The sequence below is a fragment of the Danio aesculapii genome, chromosome 20 (assembly GCF_903798145.1).
Source record: "Danio aesculapii chromosome 20, fDanAes4.1, whole genome shotgun sequence".
Classification (NCBI taxonomy): domain Eukaryota; kingdom Metazoa; phylum Chordata; class Actinopteri; order Cypriniformes; family Danionidae; genus Danio; species Danio aesculapii.
Genome location: NC_079454.1, coordinates 14260876 through 14277027, shown reverse-complemented (window position 1 = coordinate 14277027; position 16152 = coordinate 14260876). Strand labels below are relative to the sequence as shown.

The 16152-nt window shown below is 39.9% G+C and overlaps 1 protein-coding gene across 1 annotated transcript in view; it reads right to left on the bottom strand.

Moving 5' to 3' along the window:
• Window positions 1-463: 463 nt before the first annotated feature.
• igfbp3 (insulin-like growth factor binding protein 3) overlaps window positions 464-16152 on the bottom strand; it is a 33366-nt gene continuing 17677 nt past the window's right edge. Inside the window, exons 2-4 of the mRNA XM_056480739.1 lie at window positions 15730-16010; window positions 15439-15558; window positions 464-2626 (exon numbers count right to left, since the gene is read on the bottom strand). Coding sequence (XP_056336714.1) covers window positions 2507-2626; window positions 15439-15558; window positions 15730-16010 — 521 coding nt within the window. The 3' untranslated portion in view covers window positions 464-2506. The remainder of the gene's footprint in view (window positions 2627-15438; window positions 15559-15729; window positions 16011-16152) is intronic.

The window sequence follows — 16152 nt, the reverse complement described above, 5'->3', positions numbered from 1 at the left end:
CAAGCTTGAGTGTGAAACAAAGCGGTTCAAAGATGTTGACCCTGTTACACACATGAGATTATAAATCATCATTGCTCATGGCGTTCTGTAATACTATTGGCAAAATTACTGTAGCTAACAATGTACACTCTCTGAGAAAGAAACATTGTTTTGAAACTCCTAAAGAAGACACTAGCTAGCTTAATGTATGAATAAACACCACAACAAATACTAAAAGCAAATCAGAACTGGTTATTATCCAGTAAATCACATATGCTCTGGTTGTAATATATAAGAGACTGTATGAAAAGTATGAAAATAATGTCACCATTTACTTACTGTGCCCTTAAACCTGTATGTTTTCATTCCGCAGAACAAAAAGATGTTTTGAAGAACCATTTCTGCTTTTCTGTATGGGCTAAATTTATTTTAAGGCAAACAATCTCAATAATTTAGTTAAATCTGTGAAATTACAGCCTGCCAGTTTGTACATAGAATAGTGTTTACAATATTTTATTTAAAAAAAGGCATTAAATACAAATTATATTTGAACAAAACAATTCCTTTCTTGAAGAAAGTGATAGCTGTAAAATTTCTAGTTTAGTAACGTAAAAAGCTTTTTTGAAGAATCAAAATTATTTTAAATGAAAAACAAAAACAACAACAACAACAACAAAAGGCAATTACCCGTGAACGGAGGGATCTTTAAAGGTGACTTGCGGGCAAGTGACCCTGGCATTGCACAGAATGAGGGTAGCAAGCTTTCTTGAAGATCAACTAGCTTGAACGTTGAACTTGATGTTTTCTGAAATGCAAGCTTGGCCTCAGCTTTACTTTTAGCGTTCACTTTACTTTAGCTCATTTTAGCTTAGATTAGCTAAAGTTAAGCTTAGATTTAGCTTAATTCATACCATAGAAGGCCTACATAACCTGAAGATTTAAAACTAGAGTTTTACACAAACTGATTCGAGGACAGCATCTTTGCTAAGCTAACAAAGGACTCCTCACACTCCACACTGTAGATCAATAACAAATCTAAAACAAAAACAAAAGACTTTAGTGATTATATTCCCAAAAATATGCTGAGCTCTATGTTTTCACTACTGTGCAATCAATGGGTCACTGAATTGTTCTCAAAGACATAGTTTGGATCAGCTTATATTTCTTTCTTGGATAAATAATCTTTTTAGCATAAAGTTCACATGCCTCTTTAGACATTTAGCTGGCCTGAAACAAAATATATATTGCTATAAAAATACAAGACACAATTACAGTTAAGGAAGGGCTAATAGCTTAGCATACTGTATGCTCTTTTCCCCATAATCAAGTCAGATGAGATGTAGCACCAAACATTTTGTTTGTCTTTTGTTGTAGCTGTTTGGTAGGGGGTTGAGCTTTCTGTCGACACTATGCTAATAAGCTAATGTGTGGGCTACCTCTCTGGCACCCTCCACCTTTCAAGTCTTTTCTCAGGAGGTCAGTTTTGAGACAGCGACACAAGTCGTGGTTATCCTGCAGCTTTCCTACTGGGGTGAATTGCTGATATTGAAAGAGACAAAGGGTGAAACGACCCACACCATTTAGCTAAACATTTTTGCACGAGTTTAGTTAAGGCATTGATTTAAAAAACTGCCATAGCTTTACCGATTTCGCAGCGGTAATTCAGGGCACTGTAGCATAACGGTTACATTCAAACCCATAAAAAAAAAAACGCCACGCAAGATACATGCTTTCAGCAAAGGCCTTGAAATGTGAAGGACAATGATAGTCAGCGTTTGGAGTACAAATCAAATATTCAAAGTGCTTCATGATGTTTTGAAAGTGAGATAATGCCCTTGTGGATATATTTTAGGGGCATATCATTGCTGTTCTGACAACACTAGCAAACAGCTCTGCATCAGATAGGTCATCAAAGTATGTCCTGCTGTAGAATAGTTTGAAATTGGTCAAATTGTTTAAAACGGATGATCGGATTGTTGGTCTGGAGTATGTGTTCAAGAGGGGCCAAAGTGCATGAAGTGCTTGTGCTTCAGATGGAGTCTATGGCTAGAGCCGCCTAGTGCCACTGTTTAAACGACCCAACACCAGGAGAGCAGAAACAGGAATTGGGACTAGGAGAGAGCCGCTGATAGTCATGGCAGATAGTCAACACACGCTTGTAGCAGAAGAGAGAGGCTACCTATGCACACAGAACAAGTACACAATGTCCCTCACATACACAAGAGTACATATGCTCAGACTTAGCGTGTCATTACTGAAATGTGCTCGTTCTTTTGACTATGTTCACACTTCCCCCTTAAGATAGAGTCCAAAACACAGAAGACTTGACACTCTCTTGTCTCCTCTTCTCATTCTCCCCATTCTACTGAAGTGTAAAGTGAGTTGCTGGTCACACGAGTCCATGCCTCAGCATACAAGTGGGAGGTCAGCTTTGGGACAGCACTTTTGAGTTTATATTCATGTAGTTCTTCATGGGAGATATCCCTCTTTGTCTCCCTGTTTCCACCACTCTGCCTCTCCTTCCCCTTCACTTTGTCTCCATGTTATAGCAGTGGACCTTCTCCTTTCCATCATAGCCGGGTAAAGGCTGTCCATACTTGTCCACGCACCAGCAGTGACCTCGTTTGCGGCCTTTGGATGGACTGCACTGTGGGGAGAGTGGGTGAGACAGGAAAAGAAATGCATAACCATATGATATTTGGACGAGTATATGCAAAACAGACAGCATGCTCCAAATGGAAGAGACAGTGGCATAAACACACATTTCTCACTGCATCGCACTTAGGTGAGAGAGAGTAACACAAATACTAGAGCCAGAGAGAGAAAGAGGAAAAGAGACTGGGGAAAAGAAAACCAGAGGGTATTCAAGGGGAAGTACACTGCCCGTCCAAAAAATTGTCCACCTGGATATAACTAATCAAATGGGTAAGAGCCTCCCATTGGATAATTGCAGCATGGGTGATTGTGTTTCAGCTGCTAACAAGGTATTTAACACTAAATATTGCATAGAATAGCTCCTTGTGTCCTAAACCAGGGCTGTCAAACTCAACCTTGCTTCAACACAAACAACTTGTCAGCTAAGCTGATCTGGAAAAAAAGATAAAATTATCTAGGAAGCATAAAGGTTTAACTCTGGATAAGGTCATGTGGTCTGATGAGTCTAGATTTCACCCGGTTTAGTGATGTGCGCATCAGGGTCATAAGTTTTGTAGATGAAGTGATCAACCATCTTTGACCAGTGCCTACCATTCAAGCCTTGAGGGAGCAATGCTGTGATTTGGGTTTGCTGCAGTTGTCAGGTCTGGTAGAGCAACGCTATGTGCTCAAAGAATAAAGACAGATGAGTACCCGAATATATGAAAATGTTATTCCATCAAATGTTTTTTTTTCTTCCCTTATAGCATGGGCCTATTTCAAGAAGACAACACCAGGATTCATCTTGCTCAAATTGTAAAAGAGTAGTTCAGAAGCATGAGAAATCATTTTTACACATGGATTGGTCACCACAGAGTCCAGAACTTAACTCTATTGAGAATCTTTGGAATGTGCTGGAGAAGACCTTGCATAGCAGTTTGACTTTTCTATCATGGGATGAGAATAAATGTTGTGACATTTCAGAACATACTGCAACTATGCCATGACAAATATGTGCTGTAATCAAAGCTAAAGTTGCTCTAATGTAATATTAGGATATGTGACCCTTTTTTGATGGGGAGTGTGGGGGGGGGGCAGTGTATGTAAAGGCCCGTGCACACAGAGACATTTTTTGCTTGTGTTTTCCGTCGACATTTAACGCCTCTTGACTAAATAAAGGGCGCAAATGTGATCGTTCACACCAACACGCAAAACAGCAGGCGTAAAAGCATCATTTTTAAAGAAATGCCTCATGCTCGTTTTTTTTTTTGACGCGCCACATCAAAACCTTCTCCTCCAATCGGATTGGCACTTTTGTTCACATGCACGGAGCTGCTAAAGTTACAGTAAACAGCACTTGGAGGCGCTCAAGTGCAGAACTGTCAATGCAAGCGCACATTGAAGAAGATGCTCAGAGACGATTTAAATTTGGAGCTGCATATTGCTCTGTGAACGATAATTTTTTTTCAACGCTAGAGCTGGAGCTGCACCTTGAACCATCCATGCTTGTTCGAGTCACCAGTAACTTTAACAACAAGCGTGTGAAGTTCCTCTCTTCCTATTCTTCTGTGTTATAAGCGTGGTGTCAGAAGCTTAAAGTTTTGAAGCGCCATCTAACGTCAAGGAGTGATTTTGAATACTCTTCTGCTTGACGCCAGTAAAAATTACTTGGGTTTGAATGCGGAAAAATGTCTCGTAAAATGCAGACAATGAACGCAAACAAAAAGCGTCCCAGTGTGTACGAGCCTTAAGATTTGAGGGACAGAGCAAGTGAAATCTATTGAAAAATTTTCATATTTTGTACAAACTTTGTATTTTTTTCCACAAGGTCCAAAATTACTAGAAGTACCTCTGATGGGAGTCACTCACAATGACCCTAATGACCACAGAATTTAATATGTCTTTTCAGGCCGAGGAAGTAAGGATTACCTGCACAGCTTTTAATAACTGGCCTACATAACACAATTTCGCCCAAACCTAACTCCCATTCAGGTCAGAGCTCTAATGTAATTTCTACAGTTCTATTTGCATCACTTCAAGGAAGATTCGTATCCAGTCTGCTTGAACAGCATTGATTTACCAAGCACACAACAAGAATGAAGTAAGGTTTGCTTTCACAGCACTTACTAGAAGGCACATTATGATTTTGACAAGTATGATGAGATCCTGGATTAACATTTATTTTGATCCTCGAACATAATTTTTGTTCAAAAATGTAATCCATACCTATTCCCTAACCCTTAACCCAACAATAACTGTAAATTATTCCCATCATCAGAAGGGAATAATAATTGGATAACAATCATGTAGAAATTCATAAACCTAACTGTAATGCTGTGTTCACAGAAGACGCGAAACGCGCGGATAAATCACGCTATCCACGCGTAAATAGACGCGTGAACATTTGAGTTTACTCGCTTTTTTCGCGTGTCAAACCCCACTTCATTGTTTACTTCATTGTACTACGTCACAATCACGCTCCCACAAGAGCAAGCTCCTGATTGGTTATTGCGGCGCGAATGTCCGCTTAAGTTCAGATTTTTGAACTCGAGCGATTTGCGCAAATCGTGCGTTAAGCGCATCAAACGCACAAAACGCTCAATTCACACCGAGCCATTCGCGTCATTTGCGCCGCGACATTTTCACGTATCGCGCCATTTGCATTGACTTAACATGTAAATAACTCGCGCTTGACACATCTCCCGCGTCTGGTGTGAACACAGCATAAGCCTTAATTTAACACAAACAGTAAACGTATCACTTAATTCTGGTTGGCTGATTGGAATGTTCCTACTTGGTGTCCTACTTGGTGAAATCAGGTTAGGGTTCTAGCAGACCTTTGTTACACTCATACCCCAAGACCTCACTCCCAGCAGGTCCATGGTTCCAATGTAACCCCTTCATTTCTACTCATCCTACTCCATGTGTAGTTCTGGCATAAGATGCACAAGCAAGGCCCCTGTTTCTAGTGTGGTTCTTGAGGTCCAGAAAGTGAAAGTTTATCTCCGCAAGTTTACTACGCAAGTCAACTAGCTAGCCTCAGTTGCACTCACTCCCCTAAACCGTAGTCTTAGTAAAAACTCTAAAAAAGTAGCTAGTAGTAGCATTTAAAAGTAGCTAACAGTATTCCTCAATTTAATATCTGATCATAACATAGCATGTTATAAGTCGTGCATTAAAAAGATACACAACGATGCCATGTTTCATATATTAAAGAAGGATTTTGAACAATATTGTTAGCTACTTTTAAATACAACTTTAGAGATTTTTGCTAGCCGTAATGACCACTTCTATATACCTTATATGAATTGGACATATCTCAATCAGGCTGATTATATTTTTCAAGTGAAGTTAATTTATAAACAAAATTTCGAGAGGATCACGTGCTTATGATTGACCACGGCTGGTCCCGCATTAGCTAATGCATAATTCACCAATTGGATCATTCCTAACTCACCATAAATAACCTTTCTTACCTCATTCATCTTCCTCTAAAGAATCCCCCCTTCTACCCCTATTCCTCCTCCCTTTTCTTTGATAGGGTGGCACGGCGGCCCAGTGATTAGCACTGTTGCATTACAGCAAGAATGTCACTGGTCCAAGTCTCTATCAGGTCAGTCGACGTTTCTGTGCGGAGTTTATATGTTCTCCCTGTGCTCACGTGGGTTTCCCCTGGATTCTCTGATTTCCTCCCACGGTTCAAAAACTTGCAACATAGGTGAATTGACCAAACCAAATTAGCACCATAGATAAGCTCTTAATCAGCAGTTTATCTCTCCGTAGCAATACCTATTTTGTCATTAGCCATAAATAAGCAGGGGAGTTCTCGAGACCTACCTGACCTACCTGTAGGGATGTGCCGGTATCACATTTTCGTGCTGCGATTAATTGATTGAGCTTTTATCACGGTATACGGTATTATCACGATATTGTAATTTTACTAGAGAAACAGGTAAAAACACAAAAAACTTCAGTTTCGTCAACTTAGTAACTTTAATAACTTTTTAATTAACTAAAAGTACTTCAAACATTTAAATACAAATAAATATAAATAAAACAATACACAATATAAAAGTAAACTAGAGCAATTATATCAAAGTGAATGTGCAAAGGGAAACCGTCTTCGATCAGCAATCGTGGAATGAACTGCCAACTATTCCAGCATGTTTTATGCAGCAGATGCCTTTCCAGCCACAACCCAATATTGGAAATCACCCATACACACTCATTCACACACACTCATACACTACAGTCAATTTAGCTTATTCAATAATAAACATAACAAAAACTGCCTGCTAATGCATGGGTTAATCTTCAAAGGGAACAGTGTTACATTTTAACCTCTTTCACCTCATCCTGCTTGCTGTTTCACTATCTAAACAATGAAAACATAATATAAGTCAAATTTGTTTCATTTTGATATTTGATTTACACTGTCTCTTTTGCAGAATATCAGTTTTAATAACCAATAATGGCCATTATAACAGTATAACGTACATTAAATTTAAACAATAAAGGTAAGCAATCAGTCAATGTGCAGAATCAGTGTGTGTGGTTACATAAATTAATATATTAGCTTTGCACTCAGCCAAAACAGTTAACTGAGAACAAGTGATTCAAAAGACATAAGAATTGTTAGATAGAGACAACAAGATGAATTCAATATCACGTTTAACAACTATAGTGAGATGAGATCATCCAGCAGATGAACTGTCTGACATGTACTATCCTCTCACCTTGGGTTTATGCTCACCCGCTGAACTAGTGGCTGCAGCTCTGGGCAGAGAGTGTGTGGTCACGTGATTTGCGTTTTTAGCCGTGTACTAGAATGAACAGAGAACTTTCAGAATCGCTAAATGAAACGCCGGTGTATTTCCCGCGATTTCTCTGCGCCTCCCTTGCGTTTCTTCTCTCTGACTCTCGACTATTTTGACAAATACACACAGACGACGCACGCTCACACGAGTCCAAAATAGGAGTTTGTGATTGGGCCAGCCCAATGTCAATACCGAAATGAGCCAATGGGGTGCAGAGTGTCACATGGACCGGCCCGGTCTGTCTGTCCGGGAAAAAAAGCATCTACTTTCAGAGAGTCACAGATCACAGCAGCGTCAATCAATAAGGCAGAAAAAGGGTGCTAAGAAAAAAATAGGCTGCTAAGCCTTTTATGGGCCGATCAAATCATAAGACGATGATCAGCCCGGCCCAAAAAGTATGTCGGCCCACCGGAAAAGTGCCCGGTCTGCCAGATGACAAGTACGCCCCTGCGTGTGAGGATTTTAGTGCGGTGGCAGCGGCGGCGCGCACACAAGGCTTCTACATGTGGGGATTGTTTACATCAGAGTGCGCATCAGTTCTGCGCAGCATATACGCAGTGTTTCTTCAAGCGGTTGATGGAAAATAAGCAAAGGCGCGTTCTAAGAATATAAATTCGGATCTATTATTTTTCACGGTATTTTGAAGTGCCCGCGATAACAATATCGTGCATATTCATTACCGTGATTTATCGCATTACCGAATACCGGCACAAGCCTACCTACCTGAGCTCAAACTCCCCCCTCACCCTGCAAATGGGTGGGATACCCGGGGTTGAGGATCTTATGAGCTCTTTATAATAAATCATCAGCTAAGTGTGAACTCTTGAAATGCTAATAAAAACATAATTATCTAAAAATAACCAACACATTTACCATTAAATATGAAAACATGCTAATATTATGAGGGAGTTTCGTTATGTCTCTGTTTCTTTCTTGCTTTCCTGCTCTTTCAGCAGCAAGTTGGAGACCTGTGCAAGTCAAACATCACATCTAAGTTGGAAGAATGCATGACTGCCACTCACAGTAAGGGTGTTTTTGAGATAAATCAATTAATCAAACGGTCTTCTGTGGTTCAGAAGAAATGATGCCCTCATTTATGCCCTGCCCTGATAAGAATATCATACAATTCCATCTGTAAAAATTCATCATCAGGTATCTAATGGCATTCTGCATCAGAAAATACCAGTGATTTTGGTGGACCATTTTGTTAGTAACACCCATCTTCCAATGATCCAATCAGTTCCCAATTGATGAAACCAAGTACCCCATACATTTTTTAACCCAATCGGATGTACGTCAAGTTAGAAGGGGAAAAATACTTGAAAGTAAATGGGTGTTTCCCAGTAATGGGTTGCAGCTGGAAGGGCATTCCGCTGTGGTGACCCCTGATTAATAAAAAGGGACTAAGCCGAAAAGATAATGAATGAATGAATGAATGAATGATCAGCCACCTACTCCCCAAATTTGCCAAACTATTTATACATTTTGACAACTTGTTAATTTACAAACATACAAAAATGACCCAGTTTTCCATTGAACAGAGGTTTAAATGTCTGAATGAATTCTGATTTTGTGTTCATAAAAACAATTGAAAACACGAAGGTAAATTTAACCAAGCTAAAATATTTGCCAAGAACCATTAAAGTGCTGCTAGGACTATTTTAGGAAACTGGCATGGACTCAAAGTCATCTGGAGCTTATTATACTACACAGGCAAAACAAACACACACACACACACACACACACACACACGCACGCGCACGCACACACACACACACACACACACACACACACACACACACACACACACACACACACACACACACACACACACACACACACACACACACACACACACACACATATCCTCAGGTGGTACATCCATTAGTCAAAATCCTTTCTTTTACACATGAAAGAAAACATGGAGGTATGAAAGAATGAAAGAAAGCTAAGGCAAGAGATAAACAGACATTGTGCAAGGAAAAAGTGGATGAGTGAATGAGTGAGAGAAAGAGAAAGAGAGAGGGAGAGATCAAAAGCAGTTTTATTGAAAGAGTACCAAATTAAAATACCTCAAGCATAACAAGAGCAGTCTGGGAATGAAACCTGGCCTCTACAAGGGGGCTGCTTCAAATGTTACACTCATCCTTTCAATTTCAGTTGTCTCTTCACCCACTTTTGCTATAAACTAAAAACATTTGCCTAAACAAGTAACATATCCCTTTCAAAATACTCTTTGATCATTTGGTTATGAGTTTACATCTGTGTAAGAATGAAAGAGAAACAATGAGTGTGCGGGAAACCAGTGTTTAATTAAATGATGAAGTCCCGGAACAAGGACTGGTAATAGATAATTGAGGGCACGTGGAATGCAAGTTAAAAAGATGTTATAGTTCTCATGGTCACACTTTATTTTGATGGTCCGTTTGTTGAATTTAAGTTACATTGCATCTACATGCTAACTAATTCTCTAAATGTCTGTTGAACGAGCACTATCAACAGATATTAAGCAGACAGTCTGCTAATACTCAAATGAACCATCAAAATAAAGTGTTACCGTTCTCACTTATAAATATGTACACTAGGCAGAATATTTTCATAAATAACAGTCTGACTTTAACTAGTACATTATTGCAAATTTTCCAATGTTATATTAAATGACCATTAATATTATACTTTGTTATTTGTTAAACATATGGTCATTGCATCAATTTCTTGCTTGCAAGGGCGTATGAGCTAGGGATCCACAAAAATAGGTGCTGGATCCAATTCCAGAGGAGGTGGATCCGGATCCTGCCTGTTCCGGCACAAAATAAGCCCTGCAGAAAACTGCTCACGCTGAGCTGCTATGTATTATGGGAATGTTCCATTCAGACTGTACAGGGACACAGGATGCTTTCTGTCTGATACAAGGGGAACTAATAATGATTAAATTAGGTTTTTCATCGTACACAGTGATCTATTTCTCAAATTAAATTAATGATTCGTCAAAACTGATGCAATGAGCAAGGAGACAATTTGTTGGGTTCTCAATTTACCTTAAAATCTCATCAGTCACAAATCTCTTTCCATATTAACATAATGTAAATATAACATTTAATTATTTGTTGCTAGAAATTGTGTGCCTAGTTAAAAGAGTTTCAAACTCATGGTGGAACCTGCACCCATTAAGAAAATGAAAGTATTTTTTCCCCTTCACTTTTGTCAGTTGGTGAATTTTTTTGTTCCTTGCCACTGTCGCCACAGGCTTGCTTAGTTTGGGACTTGTGGAGCTGTGCATCGATGGATTTGCTTTTCAGTGTTTGGACTTTCAGCAGTAAAATTTAAACCACACTGAACTGAACTAAACTGAACTTCAACTCTGAAAACTGGACTGACAAAGTTTCAATTTTCTAGAACTTCTATGTTAAACAGCTTTTACACAATCTGTATTGTAAAAGTGCTATATAAATAAAAATGAATTGAATATATTTCACATTATGATACTATACATACATTCAAGTAATATGAAGGCTTAATAAATAACAACTGTATTTTTGCATTTTGTTTTTGTGTTTGTATAATTAAGGATGAGAGACAAACCCCTTTTAGTGTGTCAATTTCTGAAGGCTGCAACACAACGGACCTGTGTGAGTTTGTATGTGAAAGAGGGAGAAAGAGAGCGCATGTGTGTGTGTCACGAAGCAAGCCTCAGTCAGCACTGGCCCATAATGATGCCCTTATGGGCAGCAGGAAGGCGGAAGGGCATTAAAAGCAGCCACAGGGTAAACACAGGCTCGTAAAACACACACACAAACACACATGCATACACAATATGTGAATGCAACAACTGCATGTGAATAAGAACGGTGGTTGTTTCCTTAGCCACAGTACAATAAGTGTGTCAAAGAGGGTTTGTGTCTGTTAGGTTGCATGCCATTTGGAATAAACGCTGCCTGTAGATTACATGATCATTACATAGCCACCGTGGTGCAACTGCAAACATAGAGACTAGACAGATAACAGGTATGAATATACATTGATGTAGCCTCAAGTCAGAATGAAAGGGAACTGATAGTCTAAGACGGCTATCTTGGAAAAGCCTAAGTGTGTGTTTGTTTTTGGTGTATGGGTGTCCATATCTGTGAATTGATGTTTGAGTGAGAGCATTTGCACTCGGGATCATTCCCAGCATGCCTGGAATTCTCTTCTAGTCTCTCAACCCGCATCACTGAGATCTTATTCAGCGTGAAAGCTTAAGTGGACTGCCTGGCCCTGGGAGAGATCAGGGGGCCGACCAAAGCTCCAGCCCAGCTCAGAAGTACAGTAGCCTGGGTGAGAGATGCATCTGAATCGGGAGGGGTGGGGTTGGCAGCACTGGGGCCCGCATGCCTGGCCTCTACTAACACACTGAGCCAATTCATATAATCAAGGCTAAAATTAGCACAGACTGGACTCTGCTCTCCACGGGAATGGCCTTCAGACACACATGCCCCCACATACATACACAAATGCTCTCATTACCGATCTTATTCTGGGGAGTGTAGGGACCCCCAGGCACCCAGGACATCTACAGTTCACTTGTGTGAGTATGTATGCACAGGGGTTTGTGCGTGTTTGTTTTTGATGCCAAAATAAAAATGAATGACTGCAATCTCAGGGTCGACCGAGACTCAGGCTTCGGCTCAAACCACCACGATAGAAGCAAACCAATTTAGGATGGAGACCGTTGGAGGGGAATCTGATCAGCTTGATCTTCATCAGGCACAGTCTCATGTTTGGACACAGCCTGTCCAGCAGATGTTCTTCTATCATAACCAGATATCCAAACAAATGTTTGATCTTTCCAAACAAACTTGAGTTTATTTGTGGAAGAACTTTTGAATTTATTATGTTTCTGCTCAAGTGTCTTTTTGCTAGTTTATTATGTCTCTTGCACACATTGTTAAACCAACTAATAGATGCTGATTGCTAGATTTGCTCACCAGCCAACATCCTTTCATTCAACAATCATTTTAAATGGCCACAGGACAATCATACAGAGGAAGGTACAGAGGGAAGGGAAATGTCTCAAGCCAGTTTTTCCACTTACATTGTGTCCAAAAAGTTGTCTGTTACAAATGCCACTATGAATCGCTCTTGAATGCAACCATGCTCATAACCCTCATGTTTCACCTGCAGGGTTTGTTAAACAGATTTCTTAAGATATCCAACCTGAACCTATTATCAATTTCTTAGATGAGAACTTCTGGGCTTACAAGTCAAAAACATGTGCTGTGTCCCAATTCGCATACTATTTGTCCTAAATAGTATTTGAAAATAGAATTAGTATGTCCCAAATCGTAGTATGTTGAAAAGAGTATGCCAAAGGTTTACTTTTCTGGTAAAAATTTAAAGTGTTGAACCGTCCATACTCTAACCGATATTCTAACCTAACCTAACTGATATTGGCCACAGTACATTGCGCATTAAAAGTGAAATCGATTAGAACTACAAACACGCATGAAAAGTATAAATAAACTACAAAAATGGTGGACGCGCGAGACCAACCGTCAAGTATAGAGGCTTTGGTAAAGATGTTTGTATGACTGTTGATTAATATCTAGCCCACTATAAAATATTTAAATTGCGTATTGTGTGTTATATTTCGTCTTCAACAACAATACTGACCTTATATAATAACGTGTTTGGACATTAACATCTGAATGCAGAATTATCCAAAGACCCGAGGAGATTTCTCTGCATGAAAGACTCGTGAATGGGAGATTCAAGAGTTCACACTCAGCTGATGATTATAAAGCTTGTTTGGCTTGCTGTCCTGGAAGAGAGCCCTGAGCTGATAAGATCCTCGAGCCTGGGGCTTCCTCCTGTTTGCAAAGCAACAGGGGAGTTTGAGCTCAGGTAGATCTCGAAAACTCTCCTGCTGTAGTAGCTAATGAACAGATAGTGATTGCTCTTAAGAGATAACTACTTACTAGGTGCATGTTTATGATGACAATTTGTATCAGTCAATTAACTTTAGTTCGTGTAAACACAGAAACGTTAGCTGGCTTGGTAAGGACTAGAACCAGTGCCTTTCTTGCTGTGAGGCAACAGTGCTAACCACTGGGCCACTCTGCCACCCGTCTAGGAAAGGAGGAGAAGTAGGGGTGGAAGGGGGGATTCTTCGATGGCTGTTATATGGAACTTAGGGTATTTATAGTGGCTTAGGAAACATTTAAGTGGTGAATAATAAATTGGATAATGCGGCACCAGCCGCAAGCAATCATAAGCGTGTGATCCTCTCAAAATTAGTTTATAAATAAACTTCACTTAACTTGCTGCTGAATCTCCACTGTGAGAAATGTGGATGTGTGTGGATGATTGACAAGCTCATAACTAAGCAACACAATGATCTGTTAACGAGAAAGTAGTATGTCCCAAAGCTTGCAAACTCTTCTGTTACACACTTAAAAGTATATTTTTTTCCTCCACAAAAAAAGTAAATACTTTTAGGGCATAGTATAATTATGCAACTTGGGATGCAGCACTGGAGTTCCTTCACACAGTATCACATGACACTAAATGCTGACTTATACTTCTGCACGCAGCCTGCAGCCTGTCGCATAGCCTTTGACACCGACACTGATGCACAACTCTCAAAAAATGTAACTACACATCGTAACGATGCATAGCACAACTCAATGATAGATCGGCTTGGGTAGCTGTGACGAGTGTGGGCAGTGCTGAGAGCTGCAAGCCTGATGGAGGGAGTGTTTACAAGTGTCGAGTCCTGTAAAAAAGCTCCAGTTGGAAACTTTTGTTTTGTGTTCACGTTATGATTAAAGTTGTTGCACATCCTTAGGTTTCCATCATTGAATGAGTGAGTTTGAGCTACTTGTACATTTAAGTAGCATTCAGAAAAAAAAAAAACAGCCGTGAAGAAACTCGACACAGAGGAACATAAAAACCTACTGCTAGCTAGCATTTCGGAAGTGTTATTGCAGAGCAACACAAACAGCATGCAGAAGTATAAATGCACGGCTACAAACAAGGCAGGTGCAGAACAGTGATCACTCGATGCAGAAGTATAAACCAGCCTTGAGGTTGTGGGTGATTTATGGTAAAAAACTAGATCTGTGGTCAAAAAAAGTTTCTTACAGGTGTCACAATGAATCTGTCATGCACACTATTGCAAGTGTTTCCAGAGTTATTAAATCTGAACATATTATAACTTTCTCTCCATTCTGAGAACCCAGCCCTACAGAACAGCTGGTTTAACCAGCCAACAACCTGAACATCCTTTGATGGGTCACATGTAGCACCAAACTAACCAGTGCACTCCTACAGATACAGACTCCCCCTCTGTTCAGCACAAAGCAGCACCTTAGCAACATGTGTTTTACACGTATAAATCTTGTCCTTTTTTTGAAACCCTTCCTTCTCTATATGTCCTTTTCATAGTAGCCACAGTGTTGTTATTAGGCTTTCAGGGTCACTGTGGTATCCGTCAGTGGTTTTCCATTTTCAAAAACCAACAAATAATCTGTTTGGCCCAAATTCACCCAAACTCATTAGGGCCATTCAGACAAGGCTCTTTGACTCATGCTCTTAATAGGGGGTTGTGGCTGACTCACAAATTTCCGAGAATTGCATTTTCCCCCACCAACTACCTTCTCTTGTTCAGACTCACTGATGCACCTCGTCAACTGTAGAAACAACACATACTTTCAAGAACCAGCATGCACATATAAATAGGCCTCAACCCAAGATATCCCACTTTTCCAATACTGTTGTGAAAGTTGCCATGACAGTTACTTATCATTGTGTACATAGATGGTGGTACAATAATAGCTTGAGAATCTGTGCTGATAACACAAATGCTGCATGTTTGATCCCAGGTAAGGATGGCCTAAAATAGGATCCCTACTTCTCCCTTGAGCAAAGTACTTAGCCACATGGGGCCCTGTAATTGGTGCAATGTAAGGGACTGTAAATAAAAGCATCTGCAAAAAAAAAAAGCCAAAGTACTTGGGTAAAATGTAATTACCTGTTTTTTCTTGTAGAAACCCTTTTGGTCACAGTTTGGAATGCGGAAGCGTCTTGGGTTCAGCACATTTGTGAACTTTAATTGCTTCATAACACTTTCCATCTCCCGACGACATGGGCCCTGTACAAACAAACAGACAGAGAGAGAACACAGAATTACAGGAAATCTCAGACTTATGAAGATTTCAGAGTTGAGAGACACAAACAAGGAGAATGGGAATAGAATGTACTCTACACAATCACATGCTTTGTCTTAGAAATGTATGCTGGCAGAAATACAGTTAGTGCTTACATATTCATTTTCTCTCTTCGACTCCAGACTAAAGTTGTGAATATCTTGAATGATCCAGCTGGAAAATGGTACAACTTTATGGACCTGGCTTTTCTTGACTTGTTCTTTTTGGATCATCTCCAGTTTATTTGAATGCATCATAGGATCACTGGGTTCTGATGGCGTCCTTGACCCTCCCTGCACATCTCTGGAAACATCTGTTGTGTGATGGATGGTCTCAGCTTCCCCAGTGCCTGCTGTTCTGGTACCATTATGCTCCTTACCTTCTTCCTCCGGGTTGCCTAAATAAAAATTGATAAAACATGTAAATGGGAATTCACAGCGATGCATCTTTTCACATAAAACAGACTACCACAATGGCACAATGTTCAGCTGATTTTATCTTCAACCTGCTCCAACACAATTACCTGGATGCTTCTAGTA